Here is a 22,589-nt window from a genome sequence, read left to right as displayed (position 1 = left end):
TTTGTTGCTTTAAATAAGTTCCTCATCATCCCAGCCAGAATGTTCTCTTCTGAGACATGGGGCTAGTACTTACCACATAAGAGTTGATGAGAAGGTAAATGAATTAGCTCCTGGTTAAAATAGTACTTATGCCTAAGAAATGTCATTTAAGTGCTTTACATATATTGATTCATTTAATCATAACAGTAATCCCATGAAGTGGGTATGATTTTTAATCCCCCATTTTATGGATGGGGAAACTGAGGCACCAAGCATTGGAAAGCTTTCCCAGGATCGCACAGCTCATTAGGAGAATGAGGATTCAAGCCCCACCACTTTGGCACCAGAGCTGTAACATAAGAACAAATCCAAGATCATTATATATGCAGCTGAAATGAACCATAGTCACTGTCTCCAAATGAGAAGTACAGTGAAACAGAATGCATCTCATTGCTCCTGGGGTGGAGAAGGGGCTTCATTTGTTAGGTTTTGTTATGTAAATAGGTTGGGGTGGCTACTTTTCTCTTTAAGAGTTAATTGAGGTTATAAGAATCAGGTTTTTTTTTTTTCAAACTAAAGGGTTAAAATAGCAACACAGCCCACCACATAAATTAGAAGTCCTCGCAAGTATTGTCATTCATACATGCCATTTCCTGTTGCTTGTTTTTAGCACCTTGTTTAGAGAGGCAGACGAGGTGCATGGCCCTGAAGTTAGCAAAGACAGATTTAACACCTGGTCCTGTGACTTCCCCAGGTTTGATTCCTGGGTTGGGAAGATCCCCTGGATAAGGAAATGGCGACCCACTCCAGTATTCTTGCCTGGAGAATCCCATGGAGAGGGGAGCCTGACAGGCTATAATCCATAGGATTGTCCGAGTCAAATATGACTTAACGACTAAACTACCACCTGTGACTTCACAGCCCATAAAGCACAGTTAGCAGATAATTAAAGAATGTGACAAATACTCTTAAGAGAAGTGGAGTTCAACTGTAACAAAACTCCTCCTACAGAGATTTAAATAAGAAAGTGGCTTCCCCTTTTTGTGGCTGAATAATATTCCACTGTTTAATTCTTATTTTTAAGAGAGATTAACAAAATTTTTGATGGCGGGCTTTCTGCAGAGATCATGTAAGCCTTACCATTTTATTTACAGATTGTAAAGCAAATAAAACATCTGCAGAGAGATTAAGGAACTTGGCTAAAGTCACACAGCTACTTTGGGGTAGAATTGGGATTCACAGTCAGGTTCAGTATGTCCTTTATCCACACCACCTGCTTCATTTTTTTTTTTTTGAAATGTAGCTGTACAATGTTGTATAAGTTACAGGTGTACAGTATATTTTTTTAAATTGAAGTATAGTTGATTTACAATATTGTGTTTGTTTCAGGTGTACAGAAAAATGATGTGATTATACATATATGTATGTATATCTGTTCTTTTAAAATTCTTTTCCATTATAGGTTATTATAAGATACTGAATATAGTTCCCTGTGCTATACAATAAACCCTTGTTTATATATGGTAGTGGGCATCTGTTACAGTTTATCCCTCCCCTCCCCTTCCACTTTGGTAACCACAAATTTGTTTTCTATGTCTGTGAGTCTGTTTTTGTTTTATATATAAATTGATTTGTACTATTTTTCAGATTCCACGTGTAAGTGATGCCATATAATGTTTGTCTTTGGCTTGCTTTATTTAGGATAATGTCTAGGTCCATCCAGTGATTCACAATTTTTTTAAAGGTTATATTCTATTTATAGTTATTATAAAATATTGACTATATTCCCTGTATTATACAGTATATCCTTTCCATTTGTGACAACATGGAGGGACCTTGAAGGCATTATGCTGAATGAAACAAGTCAGAGAAAAATACAATATGATCTCACTTACGTGTGGAATCTAAAACAAAACTCACAAATACAGAGAACAGATTATGTTGATGCTTGCTTGAGGTGGGAGGGTTCAAAAGGTACAAGCTTACAATTACTAGATAAATAAGTCCTGGGGATGTAACATAAAACATGTTAACTATAGTTAACAATACTTTATTATACATCTGAAAGTTGTTAAGAGAGTAAATCTTACAAGTTCTCATCCTAAGGAAAAAAGACTTTGTAACTCTGTGTAGTGATAGATGTTGACTAGTCTTATTATGGTAATCATTTTGCAGTATATCCATATATCAGATCATCATATTGTAACACCTAGTGTCATGTTCTATGTCAGTTATATCTCAAAGAAAAAGTGGCCTGAAGGTATGACAGTCCAAGACTGAATGGCTCCCCTTGTCCTTAGCATCTCACACTCTCTTCTCCCCTGTCTCCCCTAGTCCTTACTGTCTCAAGACAGTTAAGGATTCTTTCGTCCCTGGGGCTCTATGGAGAAAGAAAGCTGTTCACAGGAGAAGCCAGCTCTGTGCCAGAGGGCCACTTACAGCTTTAAAGGAGTCTGGGGATTCAGTTTCTTCTCTGTAGGGGAGGAAAGCACAGAAAAAAAGGGGGTTTTACTAGACTTTAGATAAGCCAAGCTACAGTGTCTGCCTTGAAGTGTGGTCACCAACATGCCCTTGCGTACAGGAGGAGAGAAGCCAAGCCAACTCACTGTCTGGAAAATTCCAGAAGGGCTTCACAGAGAATAACAGTTGAATAAGAGTTAGTAAAGTGGTTAAAGGGAGAGAACAAAGAATTGCTTTGTTCCTTTACATTTTAAGAGTCCTATGGGACATTTAATACCAGATACATTCATTCAGGCGTTCATTTTGTATTTGATTCTGACCCGCTTTCTTTCCAAAAGTGAGTTGAATATATAAAACCATGGTTGCTAAGTTTTTATTTAGTGGTTATATAGTGGTTATATTCTATAATCAGTGGTTATAGTCTAAGGTTGTAAAACAGTATCTAGCAACATACAAAGAAACATCCACCAAAGTGTTGTGTGTGTATTTGTATCTAAATGTTAATTTTTCATTAATTTGATAAATTTTTCATTGAAACACAGCTGCTTAGTATTCCAACAATTGATCAGCATAATTATAATCCATCTTTGCCACAAAAGCCTTTTGTCAATATAATATGAGATAACCTCAGTACAAGTTTAAGAGTTTCATTCTTAAAATGTTACTACTAATCCAGTTTTTTTGTCCTGTTTGTCCAGATTAAGAACTGGTGGTGTAAAGCAGAATTAGGCTCTCTGAAGTAAGACGTAGATAAAGATGCCTCTTGTTGATTCATGCTAGCATACCTTATCTTTTGGCTACATTGTGAACTATTCTATTCAAGGGCAGAGATAGTATGACTTTAATTTTTTTAAAACATTTCCCATAGTCTGTGAGTTACTGTCAGATAATACCATTTGCAGCAACGTGGACATAGCTAGAGAATGTCATACTGAGTGAACTTTTAAGTCAGGCAGAGGAGGTGAAATAGCATATGATATCCGTTGTAAGTGGAATCTAAAACGAAATGATACAAATGAACTTACATACAAAACAGACTCACAGACTTTGAGGACGATCTTATGGTTGCCGGGGCAGTGTGGGGGAGGATGGGGAGAGGGTAGGTTTGGGATGTACATGTACACATTGCTATAATTAAAATGGATAACCAACAAGGACCTACTGTATAGCACAGGGAACTCTGCGCATTGTTACCCAGCAGCCTGAATGGGAGGCGAGCTTGAGAGAGAATGGATATATGTATGGCTGAGTCCCTTCCCTGTTCACGTGAACTGTCACAACATTGTTTGTTAATCAGTTACACCCCAATACAAAATACAGAGTTTAAAAAATAATGCGTGCTTATCTAAAGCTATAACTTTTGAAAATCAAGAAATTTCTTGTGAGGCCTTAAAGCTTTTTTACTCCCTAGAATGACAAATGATCTCTTTTTCTGCTGAGGCCACTTAACTTGGCCGTAGCAGCCTTTTCGTCCTCCAGGAAACTTAATCACGACTTGAATCATGCTATAAATGTAAGCAGATGAACCTAGTCCTGATCTAGTCTGTTGTTATATATAGTAATAGTCTATATCAATTAATTTTAAAAGCATTTACTTTTTATAGTATTTTATTGCCTGTTAGACACTGTGCAAGGCTTTGTGAACTTAGGGACTGTTAAGCTTAGTACTGCTATCAACATATTACTGCAATACTTTGGCCACCTCATGCAACGAGTTGACTCACTGGAAAAGACTCTGATGCTGGGAAAGGTTGGGGGCGGGAGGAGAAGGGGACGACCGAGAATGAGATGGCTGGATGGCATCACGGACTCTGTGGACATGAGTTTGGGTGAACTCCGGGAGTTGGTGGTGGACAGGGAGGCCTGGCGTGCTGTGATTCATGGGGTCACGGAGAGTCGGACACGACTGAGCGACTGAACTGAACTGAACTGAAAACAAGGGCATTAAAGTGTTGTGATTGCTGTGGCAGGAGTTTATATGTAACATAGCAGGAATCTAAAGGAAGGAGAGGTCACATGTCCTGGGAAGCAGAGGCCTAGTGTGATGTAAATAAGAATGTCATTACAACTTCAGGGACCACAAATGTAGCTTCGAAAGCAGTTGACACTTGAGTCCTCGAAACTTAGTGTCCAGGAGTCTAATAGAGAACTGAGTTACCTTTCAAAGCAGAAGCATCAGTGTTAGAAAAGTCGCAGAGGCAAGAGAGACCTGACGTGTTAATGCGTTAGGGTAAGGGAAATTGTTCAACACAGCTGCAACGTGGGATTTAGCAAGAAACATGACTAGAGAGGTGGGTAGTGAGCGGATTATACCTTGTGTATCATGTGATTTATCTTGTTTTCTTCTGTGAGGGTGCCATTAAAGGAGTTTATATAGGTGAGTATTACGATCAGACTTGAATTTTACAAAGATCACCCAAACAGATACATGGAGTCTGAATTGGAGTAGCATGAGAATTGAAAAAAGAAACTATTGCATTAGAATTTACATATGAAAATACTGAATTGAGATAGTATTAGTAGCAAGGACAGGTGGGAAATTTTAAGAACATTATTGTTTAAAGACTTAGTGACTGATCACATGTGAAGTAAGCAAAAAAAAAAAAAAATTGCATAGTATCTCCACATTTAACATAATAAAGAATGCTCCAGATGAAGAACTGTTTGTAAAAAAACATTATGGATTCACTTTAGGAAAGGCTCCATTTATAATATTTCTGGGACTAAAGTAGGTAAGTCTCAGTGTGTGTGAGTGGTGGGGAAGGCCTTAAAGATCAGGGTAGACGTTCAAAATGAATATATGTCAGAAGTTAAATCATAACGTGGATGAGATCAGGCAAAAGCATACTGAAAAGTGGTGAAGATGCCTGCCAAAAACCAGAACCATGGAGAATCCAGCATTTAAATAAAGTTGAGAGAAAGTAAAGGGGAGGAGGAGGGTGGAGAGGAAGGAGAAAGAAGGAGAGGCAGGCTAGACAGAATCTGGAGATAATATTCCAGAGTATTTTCAGGACAGCATAGTATTAGGGTGCAAATTGCCTTTCATGTCCAGTTTTTACTCTTCCTTTTAACTTGGTGCATGCGTGGCGGTCCGCCTAGTCCTTGTATCTCCGTTTGCCTTGCAGTGGCTGGGGCTTTGTGTCTGAATTTGGCCCGATGGGGTGTACACAGATGATGTGTGCCATTTCTAGATCATCACCTAAAATATGAGGCCACTTGCTATGGACTTTCATGCCCCCATCCAGCAGGGTGGAAGCAGATGTGGAGGTGAGCACACTAGGCATTATTGTTCTGTGAGAGCAGTAAGTTAGTTTAATCCATTGTGCTTTAGCCTCTGTTATAGCAGTTTAGCCAAACTGTAACAAATAGGATAAAAAGTTGTTATTTGTAAATGAATGAATAAGACTGAGGAAAAACTCAACAGTGGATCTCCCGAGTCTGTCATTTGAGAGGGGTGCACAGGGTTTTAATACTGGAACAGTAGAAACAAAACTAATCATAGTAGTCTGCCAGGTGCCACAGTGAGCAGTGTTTACCCAGAAGTAATTTTTTTAATTAAATTTCATTGGAGGCTAATTACGTACAATATTGTGGTGGTTTTTGCCATACATTGACATGAATCAGCCTCAGGCGTACATGTGTCCCCCATCTCAAACCCCCCTCCCTCCCCATCCCATCCCTCTGGGTTGTCCCAGTGCACCGGCTTTGAGTGCCCTGTTTCATGCATCAAACTTGGACTGGTCATCTATTTCACATATGGTAATATACATGTTTCAGTGCTGTTCTCTCAAATCATCCCACCCTCGCCTTCTCCCACAGAGTCCAAAAGTCTGTACTTTACATCTATGTCTCTTTTGCTGCCTCACATGTAGGGTTGTTGTTACTATCTTTCTAAATTCCATATATATGTTAATATACTGTATTGGTGTTTTTCTTTCTGACTTCACTCTGTATAATAGGCCCCAGTTTCATCCACCTCATTAGAACTGATTCAAATGCGTTCTTTTTAATGGCTGAGTAATATTCCATTGTGTATATGTACCACAACTTTCTTATTCGTTCGTCTGCCAGTGGACATCTAGGTTGCTTCCATGTCCTAGCTATTATAAACAGTGCTGCGATGAATGGGGTACATGTGTCTCTTTTGATTCTAGTTTCCTCAGTGTGTATGCCCAGGAGTGGGATTGCTGGGTCATATGGCAGTTCTGTTTCCAGTTTTTTAAGGAATCTCCACACCGTTCTCCATAGTGGCTGTACTAGTTTGCATTTCCACCAACAGTATAAGAGAGTTCTCTTTTCTCCACACCCTTTCCAGCATTTATTATTTGTAGACTTTTTGATGGCACCCATTCTGACCAGCGTGAGACGGTATTTTCCTGCTGTGCCTGCTTTTTGGAGAGTTTTTATCATAAATGGGTGTTGAATTTTGTCAAAAGGCTTTCTCTGCATCTGTTGAGATAATCATATGGTTTTTATCTTTCAGTTTGTTAATGTGGTGTATCACATTGATTTGCAAATATTAAAGAATCCTTGCATCCCTGGGATAAAGCCCACTAGGTCATGATGTATGATCTTTTTAATATGTTGTTGGATTCTGTTTGCTAGAATTTTGTTGAGGATTTTTGCATCTATGCTCATCAGTGATACTGGCCTGTAGTTTCTTTTTGTAGCATCTTTGTCTACCCAGAAGTAATTTAAACATTGTTTTTATATTTTAACTGTAAAATTCTATCCGTATTCAGGACCAGATAGCTTTAATGGTGAGTTCTACCAAACATTTAAAGAAGAGTTAATATCCGTCCTTCTCTAACTCTTCCCCAAAAACATCAGTACAGACGGGACCACTCCAATCTCATTTTACAAAGCCAGCATTTCCTCATCCAAAACCAGACAAGGATGCCACAAGAAGATTGCAGGCCAGTATCCCTGATGAACATAGATACAAAAATCCTCAACGAAATGTCAGCAAACCAAACTCAGCAATACATTAAAAGGTTCATACTCCATGATCAGATTATTACAGGGACACAAGGATGATTCAGAATCTGCAAATCAATCATTGTGATATAATGCAATAATAATAATGAAGGATAAAAATCATATGATTATGTCAGTAGATGCAGAAAAAGTATTGACATAATTTAACATTCATTCATAATGAAAACACCCAATAAACCAGATGGAGAGGGAATATATATACCACAGCATAATAAAGGCTGTATTATGACCACAACCTGTGTATCATACTCAACTGTGAAAAACAATGCTTTTCCTCTAAGATAATGAACGAGATGAGGATGCCCACTCACATGTAACATAGTACTGGAAGTCCCTAGCCAGAGTGGTTAGAGAAGAAAAGAATTGAAAGGGAAGAAGTAAAATGTTCTCTATTTGCCGATGACACAACATATATTATAGAAAACCCTAAAGACTCCACTAAAATAACTGTTAGAACTAATCACCTAATTCAGTTAAGTATCAGGATACAAAACCAATATCCAAAAATCAGTTGTAATTAGTCCAATTACATACTAATTACAAATGATAAGAGAATTTGAGTTCCACTTAAAATAATTGCATCAAAAAAAAAAAATACCTAGGAGTAATTTACCAAGAAGGCAAAAGACTCGTTCGTATGCTGAAAACTACATTGAAAATATATTGAAGAAGACACAAATAAATGGAAAGATACTCTGTGCTCATGCATCGGCAGAATTAATATTGTTAAAATGTCCATACTGCCCAAAGAAGCTTTAATGCCGTTTCTATCAGAATTCCGATGGCAATTTTTATAGATTCAGTTCAGTTCAGTCTCTCAGTCGTGTCCAACTCTTTGCGACCCCATGAATCACAGCACGCCAGGCCTCCCTGTCCATCACCAACTCCCAGAGTTCACTCAAACTCATGTCCATCGAGTCGGTGATGCCATCCAGCCATCTCATTCTCTGTCATCCCCTTCTCCTCCTGCCCCCAATCCCTCCCAGCATCAGAGTCTTTTCCAGTGAGTCAACTCTTCGCATGAGGTAGCCAAAGTATTGGAGCTTCAGCTTTAGCATCAGTCCTTCCAGTGAACACCCAAGATTGATCTCCTTTAGAATGGACTGGTTGGATCTCCTTGCAGTACAAGGGACTCTCAAGAGTCTTCTCCAACACCACAGTTCGAAAGTATCAATTCTTCAGCGCTCAGCTTTCTTTGTAGTCCAACTCTCACATCCATACATGACCACGGGAAAAACCATAGCCTTGACTAGACGGACCTTGGTTGGCAAAGTAATGTCTCTGCTTTTTAATATGCCATGTAGGCTTGTCATAACTTTCCTTCCAAGGAGTAAGCGTCTTTTAATTTCATGGCTGCAATTAGCATGCGCAGTGATTTTGGAACCCAAAAAAATAAAGTCTGACACTGTTTCTACTGTTTCTCCATCTGTTTCCCATGAAGTGATGGGATCAGATGCCATTATCTTTGTTTTCTGAATGTTGAGCTTCAAGCCAACTTTTTCACTCTCCCCTTTCAGTTTCTTCAAAAGGCTTTTTAGTTCCTCTTCACTTTCTGCCATAAGGGTGGTGTCATCTGCATATCTGAGGTATAGATTAAACAGTGCTAAAATTTGTATGGAACCACAGCAGATCCTGAATACTCAAAGCCATCTTGAGAAAAAAGAACAAAGCTAGCGGTGTCACACTTCCTGATTTCAAACTATATTACAAATATGTAGGAAGCAAAATTGCTTCCCAGGTGGCCCAGTGGTAAAGAATCTCCCTGCTGATGCAGGAGACACAGGAGATGTGAGTTCAATCCCTGAGACACGAAGAGTAGGAAATGGCAACCCACTCCAGTATTCTTGCCTGGGAAATTCCATGGACAGAGGAGCCTGTTGGGCTATGTCCATGGGGTCACAAAGATTTGGACATGACAGCATACATGCACAAGAATCAAAACAGTACAGTAATAGCATAAAACCAGGTACATAGATCAATGGAACAGAAAATAGAGAACCAAAAAATAAACCCATGTATATATATATATATATACATGAAATTAAAAGATGCTTGCTCCTTGGAAGAAAAGTTGTGACCAACCTAGACAGCACATTATAAAGCAGAGACATTACTTTGCCAACAAAGGTCCATCTAGTGAAGCTGTGGTTTTTCCAGTAGTCATGTGTGGATGTGAGAGTTGGACTATAAAGAAATCTGAGCACCAAAGAATTGATGCTTTTGAACTGTGGTGTCGGAGAAGACTCTTGAGAGTCCCTTGGACTGCAAGAAGATCCAACCAGTCCATCCTAAAGGAAATCAGTCCTGAATATTCATTGGAAGGACTGATGCTGAAGCTGAAACTCCAATACTTTGACCACCTGATGCAAAGAACCAACTCATTGGAAAAGACCCTGATGCTGGGAAGGATTGAGGGCAGGAAGAGAAGGGGATGACAGAGGATGAGATGGTTGGATGGCATCACCCACTCAATGGACATGAGTTTGAGTAAACTCTGGGAGTTGGTGATGGACAGGGAAGCTTGGCGGGCTGCAGTCCATGGGATCACAAAGAGTCGGACACGACTGAGCAACTGAACTGATACACACACGGTCAACGAATTTACCATTAAGCAGCTAAGAATATATAATATGGAAAGGACAGTGTGGTCAATTGATGATATTGAAAAATGGACAGGTATATGCAAAAGAATGAAACTGGACCACTATCTTACACCACACACAGAAATTGACTCAAAATGGATTAAAGACTTTAAAATAAGACCTGAAACCATGGAACTTCAAGGAAAAAAAACATGGATGATAAGCTCCTTGCCATTCATTTTGGTGATAAGTTTTTTAATTTGGCACCAAAAACAAACCATCAACAAGATGAAAGGGCAACCTATAGAATGGGAGAGAATTATTTGCAAATCATTTATATGATAAGGGGTTAATACCCAAAACATAAAATATTCATATAACAGGAAAAAAACTGAGTTTAAGAAAATATGATTTTAAAATGGATGGAGGTTCTGAATAGACATTTTTACAAAAGATATACAGATAGCCAGCAGGTACATTAAAAGATTCCTCAACATTAGTAATCATCAGGGAAATATAAATCGAAACCACAATGAATTGTCACCTCATACCTATTAGAATGGCTGTTATCACGGATATAAGAAACAGTAAGTGTTGGCAGGGATGTGGAAAAAAGGGAACCCTTGTGCACTATTGGCAGGTTATGGTTTTTCCAGTGGTCATGGATGTGAGAGTTGGACTGTGAAGAAAGCTGATCGCTGAAGAATTGATGCTTTTGAACTGTGGTGTTGGAGAAGACTCTTGAGAGTCCCTTGGACTGCAAGGAGATCCAACCAGTTCATTCTAAAGGAGATCAGTCCTGGATGTTCATTGGAAGGACTGATGCTAAAGCTGAAGCTCCAGTACTTTGGCTACCTCATGTGAAGAGTTGACTCACTGGAAAAGACTCTGATGCTGGGAGGGATTGGGGGCGGGAGGAGAAGGGGACGACAGAAAATGAGATGGCTGGATGGCATCACCGACTCGATGGAGGTGGGTTTGAGTGAACTCCGGGAGTTGGTGATGGACAGGGAGGCCTGGCGTGCTGTGATTCATGGGGTCACAAAGAGTCGGACACGACTGAGTGACTGAACTGAAGTTGGTGCAGCGTCTGTGGAAAACAGTATGGAGGGGCCTCAGAAATTAAAGATAGGACTACCATATGATCCAGCAGTTCTAGTTCAGGGTATTTATCTGAAGGAAACAAAAATCCTAACTCAAAAGGATATCTGTACTTGTGTTCACTGCAGTATTATTTACTGTGACCAAAACTTGAAATAACCTGTGTGAATAAAGAAAATGTGATATGTGTGTGTGTGTATACACACACACGTACGCACTGCAATCAATTATTATTCAGCTATTAAAAAAAGAAACTCCTGCCATTTGCAACAACAGAGAGGCCTTGAGGGCATTGTGCTAAGTGAGATATATTGAAGAAAGACAAATGCTGTTTTATCTCATTTATATGAATCTCAAAACTCATTTGGGGCGAGGAATGGGTGAAGGTTGTCAAAAGGTACAAACTTACAGTTATAAGTCAGTCCTTGGGATATAATTTACAGTGTGGCAACTATGGTAGAAAAATCAACCAACAAAACACAATTTTTGACATAATATAAAAGTTAATCTTGACAAAATAGAAAAACTGGCAGTTTAGGAAATAGAGGGAGAGATGGAAAAGTAGAGAAAGTATCTTACAAAGTAGAGATACTGTCAGAATTTATGGAACAAGAAACACAGGTTTAAATAAATACATCACAAATTTACAAAGAAACAAAACTGCTATTTTTAAATATAAGAAATTGGGAGGATCTGGGGTAGAAGGTGCTAATGCGCTAGAGCCACATCTGTGTAGCAGAGAATCAGAAGGTAATATCTAAAGTTAATAACTCTAGTGGCATGAGTGTATTAGTTAGAGCCATGAAAAATCCTTAGAACTAATAACAATTGATTGAAAATGGTTTCCTCGAGGAAGGGATGAGGCCCGATATTTCTTAAGTTCTCCAATCAGCTATCAAAAAATCATTTTCTTTTAATATCTTTTTCCACATTGACAGAAGTGCTTTATCATTTTTAGAAGAACTGGTTTGAGTTCATTAAATTTATTCCTAACATTTATTTTTGATGCTATCATAAAGGAATTGTTTTCTTGGTTTTATTTTTAAATTTTGGATATTAAGCCTTTAATAATAAGAAATGTCCTTCCTTGTCTCTGGTAATGCTTCTTTATCTTAAAGTCTCTTTTGTGTGGTGTAGGAGTCGCTGTTTCTCCAGCGGTTACTCATTTATTTTTGAAAGAGGTACATGCACATACATATTAGGACAGAAGAGTAAATAGAAACACTAAAATGTTAACGTCAGTTGTATCTGGCTTATAGAATAGAGTATTATGGGGACTTTTTTGGTGTGTCTTCTGAGTTCTGTGACTAGTTTGTGTTATAATTAGGAAAAAAGAGATGGCTTATATAAAATTTTAAATACTTTTATCAGCCAGATTTTTTGGGTTGCAAATAGCAGAATTTGACTCTAACAAGTAGAAGATAATTGGACTGATTATAGAATCAGTTGGAAAGTTGGAGTACTGGGCACAGAAGAGGCCAGAACTGTGCCAGCTGTAAGACTCTAGATAGGAGAAACTTCTCTACTGCCTTTTCTGGGTGATGCCACAGAAATAAACAAGCTCTTGACTTCTCGTTGCCTTTCTTTTGCTCTCTTTAGTCAAGACTCAAAATCCTGAAGTGAGTGTCATGCTCTGATGGTTGGCAAAAAAAGTACCTGGCACCTTAAGTTATAATTTTGAGGAGTCCACACAATGGGGACAAATGATTCCCTAGAGTGAAATTAGAATGCTTTTATCAAAAGAAGGGAAGTGAACTCCGGCAGATAAAAAGCAACAGATGTTCACTGTGATATTTGACTTTTTGTTAATGCAGAATTACAGTTTACAATGCTAGTCATAAAAATAGTTACCAATAAGAATAAAAAATAATTGTTTTGTTAAAAATAGAACCACCATATGATCCAGCAGTCCCACTTCTGGCCAGACAAAACTATGATTCTAAGAAAGATACTTGCACCCCTCTTTTCACAGCAGCACTATTTACAGTAGCCAAGACATGGAAACAACCAAAATGTCCATGAACAGATGACTGAAGATGTGGTACAGATATTTATACAGTGAAATACTACTCAGCCATAAAAAGGAATGAAATTATGCCATTTGCAGCAACATGGATAGGCCTAAAGATTATCATACTAAGTGAATTAAATAAAAAAGAGAAAGACAAATACCATATGATATCACTTATATGTGGAATCTAAAATATGACACAGATGAACCTATCTATGACAGGGACATAGAGAATAGACTGGTGGTTGCAAAGGGATCGTGATGTGGAAGAGGGATGGGTTGGGAGTTTGGGATTAGCGGATGCAAACTGGTATATATAGAACGGTGAACAATACGGTCCTATGTAACCATAATGGAAAAGAATATGAAAAAAAATGTATCGCATATAACTGAGTCACTTTACTGAACAGCAGTAATTAACACAACAGTGTCTTTCAACTATACTTCAGTAAAAAAAAATTTTAAGAATTTGTTTTGACTACAACTGACCCAGTTATTGTCACCTAACCTGTGTTGGGATGCTCGCCACTGAAGTTCTCACTTGCAGATTTCTCTGTCACTTGACTGTAAGTTCCATGTGTCTCATAATGCAATTAAAATCACTTAGAAAATGAGAAAGCAAACGTTTATATTCGTAATGGGGAGGACTTTGTGATAATTTAACACTTGCTAGAATTTCTGTCATCTCCTTCCTGGCTCACCTAATCAGCTTGTACTTATCAAGACCCAGCTCAAGCATTACCTCATCCAGAAAGACTCTTGCACCCTCCTCCCTCATCCCATTCTGGCTTATGGGCCACTCATCACTGTGCACAGTACTCTTTTTGTTCTCATCCCATTGTATCATATTTGTTAATTTGTTTGTATCTCACACAAGCCAGACTGGCAGAGTGTATCTTGTTTTTCCTGTGATTCTCCAGCCCCTTACACCTGGGAAATCCTATCGAGAGAGGAGTCTGATTGGCTGCTGTCCATGGGGTCACAAGAGTCGGATACGACTTAGTGACTGAATCACCACCAGTCCCTTCTGTTCCGTTCCGTTCCATCGCTCAGTCGTGTCCGACTCTATGCTACCCCGTGGACTGCAGCCTACCAGGCTTCTCCGTCCATGGGATTCTCCAGGCAAGAATACTGGAGTGGGTTACCGTTTCCTTCTCCAGGGGATCTTCCCGACCCAGGGATCGAACCCAGGTCTCCCGCATTGGAGGCAGACGCTTTAACCTCTGAGCCACCAGGGAAGCACAGTGTCTATACATCAGACAGTCAGTAAATATTTGTTGAATGATTGAATGGGTTTCCCAGAGAAGGGGGGCAAGGCATTCCCTGTGGAACCCAGCAATGTAAAGGTATGGAATGGTTCAGGAATGGTGAGACATTCTAGAGGATTAGCGCATTGAAGGATGAATGGGAGGAGAGACTGGTGAATTTGACTGACATTGGTCTCTACAGGACCATGTACTCCAAGTTTAGACAGTTCTATAGGCCTCAGGAACAGAAGAATGAGTGAGACTTGGCAATGGGAGGAGGACGGGACACTAGAGGTTATTTGGTGAATACATACTGGTTGGGCTGGAGCTATCAGAGAACCCTCAGAGGGTGGAGCGTTGCTGTCACTAGGAGTTAGAGAGTTCAGACATGGTTTGGGAGCAAATTCACCTCCCATGCACTAGGCATTTGTTTAAATACTGGGGACACAGTAGTGGATAATATGAATAAGATTTCTACTTCCATTGAGTTTTTATTCTAATAAGGGAAGATGGATAAGAACAACAGACACCAAAGCATATGTACACAATCTCAAAACTGAAGTGCCCCATTGAAAGTAAAATGTTCAGAACAGCACTCTCCTCATGAAGCACACGGGAGCAAGCTGGAAAGAATCTCTCTGGAGTATAGCAGGGACGCTCCTCCTTTCCTGGCTCACATTGCAGTCATTTACTGCTCAGTTTTTTGGAAGTATAATGACCAGTAGCATACATGTTCTTTAGGAATTTGTCTAAAAGATTTGCAAGTTCTAGATTTTAAAAATATGTGCGTAATATTTATGCATTCTCCAGAAAGTGTTGCAAAGAAGAAAATGTTGTCACAGTAATGCTTTTTTAAGCAAAAGTGTTCTCTCCCCACCTTCCTCATTATATACTACACACAGGGATCTTCCTATTTAAAACTTAATTAGTTGGGTATTATAAATATTAGTTGGGTATTATAAATAAATGGGGTATGATATTATAAATAAAAACCAGTCCTTGCCTATGTTATTAGCAAGTTGTGTTTGTAGTTTGTATATTTCTAGTGCCTGAAAAATAATCTGATATTTTTACAGCTTAATCTGTATCCTTGACAACTGTTTGGTGCTTTTCCTTCAGTGGAACAGATTCCAGGAGCAAAGAAGTTTTGCATGTGCCAAGTAATCTAGCCTTTCATTCTCGTCTCTTGGTTGTAGGCTCGTTTAATGATAAAGGCTCTTTCCTCTGTTTTCCAGGGTGCCGATAAGACTGTGAAAGGTCCCGATGGACTGACTGCCTTTGAAGCCACTGACAACCAGGCAATCAAAGCCCTTCTTCAGTGATGGACGGATGGGCTAACAACTCTGGAAGAATGACTCTCCTGTGGCCTCACACTGCTGCCTGTCTGTCTGTCACTCTATCTGCCAGCTTCTTCAGCTAAAATACTTTTAGAGGGGTGAGGGGAGAGAGAAATTCATAACAAATCAGACTACCAGGAAAAAAAAAACAGTGTTTGGGAGGAGAGGAAAAAAAACAAGATCAGGCTTTTTCTAGGATTCCTGATCAGGTCAGCCTCTTTTCCATTTCCAGTTAAAAAAAATAATAACAACTGATACCCATGGGAGAGCAAAGACAAAACATACCGTTAATATTTGACCTTTCAGCTCCCTAGCTAATTTATTAATTAGATTGTGTTGAGGGTCTGATTATACCAAGGCCAACTATACATTTGGTAGCCCTTATCTGTGTGAGCAGTAGTGGCTGCTGTGATGAAACTTAGGGTGCTGAGACAAGCAATTAGCTCTAGCCTTCTGCCTTAAGATGCACTCTAGTGGGGATCTCCCGGCATAGTTAAGAGCGCTGCCTGTGGTTGGTGACCAAATCTCCCCTGGTGACTTCCATCTTTGCATGAGAGCTCGGTTAAGGCGAGAGGGTGCACACTCCTCCGCTGCTGGACGGCTGGACTTTGGGTTTCCTCTCCCCCTTTACATGGATTTCATGTATCTTTAGGTAAAACTGACTAGTTTTATTTATAAAAAAAAAATCTCAAATTTTGGAAGTCTAAAGGAGAAATCATTCCAGTCTGCATTTTTTTTCCCTCCTCTAGATTCAGACATAGAACATTGAAACACTTTCCAACTCCTGCTGGTAGTAAAAGGGGATTTAAAAATAGAATCATAGCCATAAGCCTGTTAGATAAAAGAACAGTTGTCTTATTACCTATGGATTTTCTTCATTTGCTGTTTGAATAGATTGGCCTCAGTTCTGTTTGGAGAATCAAGGAACATTCTTTTGGAATGCCTCTCAGACCCACCTTGGATGCTGATTACTTACTGCACCAAAGCTTTCACTGGGGTGAGATTTACTGTTCGGACCAGTTTAACCCCATCTCTTAAAAATACGCATGTCACCAGGTTTCCCAGAGTTGTTGATAGACTTCTGCTGAATGTATGCCAGCCCACCTGCCTAATATATTTTTTTTCTTTTCTCTTATGCATTGCATAAAATGGGACACCTTCAAATTATATTCTGTATTTTTAAAAATACAGTGCCCTAAAATGGTGTTCTGACCTGCAGAAAATAGACACATTTTCTAATGTTTATTTCTTGAGCAGTACAGCTGATTAAAACATATACCCTTAAATTTGCTGTCCTGCATATAAGATTCATTTGACTTGCCATCCATATATGCTTACTAAAAATACTAGCGTTTTTCCTTAGCCATGTCATGCAATAATTGAATGTACCTCATGTTTTTAAAAGTGGGGGGAGGGTGGGTTAGGGACTTGTATTCAGATTGTGGTTAATAAAGAATTAATGACAATTTTTTAAGGCCATGTAGCTTCCTGCAACATGGTTAATCTAGTACCTGGAACAGTCAGCCTGGCCAATAACAAACCTTTCTGACCAGCTGCTGATTGGTTGGTTGATGTGTGGGTTTGTTTGTGTGTATTTTTCCCCAATGAACCCTTTTTTTATCCTGTGGCTTTTTCACTTAAAACTAGCCTAACCCTGGAATTTTCCTGCGTCCAAGAAAACAATCACAGAATACTGGTTTAAATACTTTGATACCTGTGGCTAATTCTGCTGTCTTGATACAGGCTATTAGAGTTGGATTAGAAGTCAGTAATTAGTGCTTTATGACATCACTGAACTGAAACACAGTGATCCTCGCTGAAGATGGAGGGCACTCTATCAGTATGTACTGTCAGCATACAAGGTGTTCTGATATCTTTGTTTTCGCTTGTTGGCATACTGCTATTTAAAAGGCTCGACTTTTACTCTCTACACAGTTTTCACCTTTACTTTCCAAGTGTTTTCTGTAGGGGGCTGCTGTAGAGAGTGTGCTGTTCTATCATTCCTAAACCTGGTCTGCTTCCTCCAGTCACCTGGTCCAGAGACCACGTGATTCTTTGTACAGTTTATCCTGGTGTTCCTTGTAATGCAGTAGAGGCTACTTTGCCTTCCCTCTTCTTTCTCAGCCATTTTGTAAACCCCGTAATTATAAAGCGGTTGCTTGAGAAAATAACAGATAAACATAGAATAGACTGACCAAGATGGTTTAGAGTTTCTTTTTTTTTTTTTAACTAGGTTATTTATAATGTATTTCTGAACCACTTGGCAGAGAAATTTACAACACTTAATGTTCATATTTTGAGTAAAGAAAGCTAAAACCTTGTCTGCTTTTTTGGTACTACATGCATTAGTAAAAGGTTAAGTAAGTTTTGTTCTCCACTGCAGTAATATTTAACATCTCAGAAAAAAATCTTGCATGTTCTGTAGTTTTGTATTAAGTCAGTCTTTTCATATGCACTATTTCAAGTGAAAACAGGTGATTTACCTGTCTACATTAGTATCCTAACAGATTCCCCCTTGCAGCTTCAGACTGGTGGCTGTAGACTTACAGTTCAGCTACAGCACTGGAATCAACCCGGTAGTTCTTTGCACAGCTTACCTTCTAAACCCCGTGGGGCCTGAAGGAGAAGTAGGTGGATGCCATGGGTGGAAGCTGCCAGCAAGCAGGCCTTCATTCATTGATTTCCTTCCCCCAAATAGTGGATTTCAAATCTATATGTACCTGTTTGATTTTTTTTCCCCCAAAACTTCAACCAAGCTGCTGTTTTCTTCCATGCAATATTGTATACTCGATTATGTATAGAAGAAGCTGGTGAGAGTGCCCTCCTACATAAGCAATTGCAGTGTTTGCATGCAAAATTTTGAAAAATTTAAATTGTCCTGATTCTATTTTGTAAATGGAGAAACAATCATATCTTTCTAAGCAGTAATGGAGGAAGACTAGTGCTTTGTGCATTTTGATATATTTGAGTTCATTTTTTCCACAATGTAATACATTTGACACAGTTGGGTTTCTCATATTATCCTAGTTCATGTACATCAGAATGCTAAATAATACTGTGTTTAAGTTTTGTGTTGCAAGAACAAATGGAATAAACTTGAATTGTGCTACAGCCAACGTGTCAGGGTTTTTCATTTTTCTCTTCCCTCGGTTACTCTGGGTTATTATCACCTTCCTCCTCTGGTCTTCTTTATAACTGTATTGGTACTTTGCCTTAAACTTTAATCTGAATTTCCCCCCTTTATTCCACTTCTAGAAAGAAAATAAGACTAGGAAAGATGTAATTGAAATAAACTGTACTACTCATCTCATTGAGAGGTTCTGCTCATCCGTCAGTTTCCCAGTACACAGTTTGTAATAAATGTTGAGTTTCTATGAGCAGGTTGTAATTGGGAAACATCAGAATGTCAGGATCTTAATAGGTGTTAGAATAGCATCAAGCTAAACTGTGGTGCTGGAGAAGACTCTTGAGAGTCCCTTGGACTGCTGGGAGATCCAACCAGTCCATTCTAAAGGAGATCAATCCGGGGTGTTCATTGGAAGGACTGATGCTAAAGCTGAAACTCCAATACTTTGGCCACCTCATGCGACGAGTTGACTCACTGGAAAAGACTCTGATGCTGGGAGGGATTGGGGGCGGGAGGAGAAGGGGACAACAGAGAATGAGATGGCTGGATGGCATTACCGATTCTGTGGACATGAGTTTGAGGGAACTCCGGGAGTTGGTGATGGACAGGGAGGCCTGGCATGCTGTGATTCATGGGGTCGCAGAGTAGGACACGACTGAGCGACTGAACTGAACTGAAACCTTCTTAATCCTTTCATGTGCTTATTTAAGCTATCGCAGAACTTTCACAATATATCAGACTTAGATTTTGTCCTCTTTCTGTAAGACCAGTTATTCTTAAAATGTGGCCCTTAGACTTGCAACCGTAACCTGGGAACTTGATAGAAATGTCCAGCCTGGGCCCAGCAATCTATGTTACAATGAGCCCTCCAGGTGAATCTAATGCACATGAGTTTGTACAAGACAATAAAGAGAAAAAACAATCAGCCTCTAAACAGGATGTCATCAAGGGTGGCTTCCTAGACAGAAAGTAAACGGAAGCTGCTAACACTTGCAACAGCAAAACTGGACACCCGAGAGAATTTTAAGATAAGTTTCAAAGTTAGGTTCTGGGTAAAAAGTCAGATTAAGATAAAATAGTGATTCCAAAGATGTAACACTGGTAAGAATGACGTGTGTATTCACTTAGCTGTGTCCAACTCTGCAACTCTATGGACAGTAGCCTGCCAGGCTTTTCTGTCCATGGGGATTCTCCAGACATTACTGGAGTAGGTTACCATGCCCCCGTCTAGGGGATCTTCCCAACCTTACACGCAGATTCTTTACCGTCTGAACCATTAGGGAAGCCCAAGAATACTGGAGTGGGAAGCCTATCCCTTCTCCAGGGGATCTTCCCGACCCAGGAATTGAACCGGGGTCTCCTGCACTGCAGGCTGATTATTTATTAGCTGAACTATGACCCTTCATTATTAGGATTTTTCCCTGAAGGAGGACCCATCAATCGCTGTGGACAGTATGTCCATGGTCTCCAGCAGTAACTCATGGTTACAGTCCTCATAGATGAATTGCTGAGGCTTGAGCCTTGTCCAAGCCCTTTCTTTGAATTCCTGAGTGAGGGAAACATGCAAGGAATTTGCGGAGATATGTCATAAATCTCATGCTTATGTCACAGGTCACGGGGATGGCTCTAGTCCTGCTGGCTTCTGCCTGGCAGTCTCCTACATACAGCAAGAGAGCCCTCTGGGAGACAAGGTGCCTTCTCAACTCTGCTGTCCTATGGAGGCATCAGTGCTTTGGATATGGATTCTCTACTGCAGTGGGTGTACCACCAACTAGGAAACAGCCACCCTTGTGCCAACAAACCATCTCCTGTTTTAGATCCACTGTCTTCCCCAGACACTAACTGGATTATCACACATCCGCTGTAGGATATTTTTCTAGAGTCAGACACAACTGAAGTGACTTAGCGCACACAGTAGAATTTAGCAGCAGCTTTAGGAACACCTGATACATAGCAGACATTCACTGTATTTGCTCTGAACCACTAACGTCAAATCATTATACAGTCAAATGGGAGATAAACTTTGTTTTAGTAAATCCTAGCTAAAGGATTACTGGCTATTGGGATTGTGGGGCTACACCTAAGTGTCATTGTACTCAAATATTGGCCCAGCAGCCTCAAAAGTACCACTGAACTTGCAGACCCAAATCAATGAAGTAGAGACAAATAACACAGTCACAATTATACCCTGAGGAAACGCTGACCATGGGGTCAAATGCAGGTCACTGAGCTATTTATAGCGTATACTAAAACACAGCTGTAAATAGAGTAGCACCACAAAGGATTGTCTGGCCACCCTAGCAACTTCTATGCATTCAGCAGCTGCAGCAGGGCAGCCTTTTTCACATCATTTGGATGGAACGATGGGTCACAGGTCTGGCAGTGTTGACTAGCCACAGCATCTTATCACACAAAGGAAAATAATGCATAGAAAATTCCTAGCCACTGGATGCTGATTTTGAAGACACTACTAGATAACTTTCTTTTTAAAAAGAAGCTGTGTTTTTCTAAAGTTTTTTTTTTTAACTACAAATCTCAGGCTGTATCCGATATCTGTGTATCTTCCTGATATCTAATAATGTCCTATATGTTTACACACACCCACCAAGTCTAGCCATGTGCCACTGTTGGTGAATTGTGAGTCCAATTTCAGTAGACTTGAAAGTACTCGATCTAATGTATATTAATTTTACTAGTAAAATTTTTAAAAATATTTATATTTATGGTATTACAGCTAGGAGTTGTGCTGAGAACTTTACATTGCTCAGTCGTGTCCAGCTATCTGCGACCCCATGGACTGTTACCCTCTGCAGGCTCCCCTGTCCATGGGATTTCCCAGGCAAGAATACTGGAGTGGGTTGCCATTTTCTTCTCCAGGGGATCTTCCCAACGCAGGGATTGAACCTGGGTCTCCTGCATTTCAGTCAGACTCTTTACTGACTGAGCCAGCAAGGAAACCACCTTTTTATTTCATCTTATTCAATTTTCATAATAATCATATTTAAAAAATCATATGTTAAGGAAAAGAAAATATCAGGTTAAATAACTCGCTCACAGCCAGTAGTTCTGTTTGATTTTAGAGCCCACGCTCCTTCAAATTAAATGAGGAAAAGCTGTTCTTTTCCAAAACCAGAGCTTATACCTGCTCCCTTGCAGAAAGTTCAAGGAAGCCCAGCAGCCCTGGTACCTCTTTTTCTTAATAATAGATCTCCAGAACTTATTTTGCATAACACAAAATTTATGGGGGAAGGGAGGGCTGAGAGTTCAGGATTAGCAGGTGCAAGCTATCATATATATGATGGATAAACAAGGTCTTACTCTATAGCATTGGGAAATATGTTTAATATCCTCTGATAAACCATAGTTGAAAAGAATGTGAAAAAAAGAATGCCTACATCAAACCAGGTAATCCTAAAGGAAATCAACCTTGAGTATTCATTGGAAAGACTGATGCTGAAGTTCCAATGCTTTGACCACCCAATGTGAAGAGCCAACTCATTGGAAAAGACCCTGACGTTGGGAAAGATTGAGGGCAGGAGGAAAAGGGGGCAAAAGAGGATGAGATGGTTGGATGGCATCATTGACTCAATGGACATGAGTCTGAGCAAATTCCAGGAAATACTGAAAGACAGGGAAGCCTGGCGTGCTGTAGTCCATGGGGTCGCAGAGTCAGAGATGACTGCGCAGGAGATGACTGTGTGTAACTCAGTCACTTTGCCGTACAGTAAAGACTGGCACAGCACTGTA

The 22,589-nt window shown here is 39.7% G+C and overlaps 1 protein-coding gene across 1 annotated transcript in view; it reads left to right on the top strand.

Annotated features, from left to right (window-relative positions):
• Positions 1–18,826, top strand: part of MTPN (myotrophin) — a 77,948-nt gene extending 59,122 nt beyond the window's left edge. The window contains exon 4 of the mRNA XM_055421324.2: positions 15,614–18,826. Within this exon, the coding sequence (XP_055277299.1) occupies positions 15,614–15,700 (87 nt within the window). The 3' untranslated portion in view covers positions 15,701–18,826. The remainder of the gene's footprint in view (positions 1–15,613) is intronic.
• Positions 18,827–22,589: the final 3,763 nt, after the last annotated feature.

This window comes from Moschus berezovskii, chromosome 3, assembly GCF_049115385.1.
Source record: "Moschus berezovskii isolate FMDL1 chromosome 3, NW_MosBer_1.0, whole genome shotgun sequence".
NCBI classification, from domain to species: domain Eukaryota; kingdom Metazoa; phylum Chordata; class Mammalia; order Artiodactyla; family Moschidae; genus Moschus; species Moschus berezovskii.
Note: the sequence above shows the minus strand (reverse complement) of the source record. Positions and strands in the feature narration are given on the sequence as shown.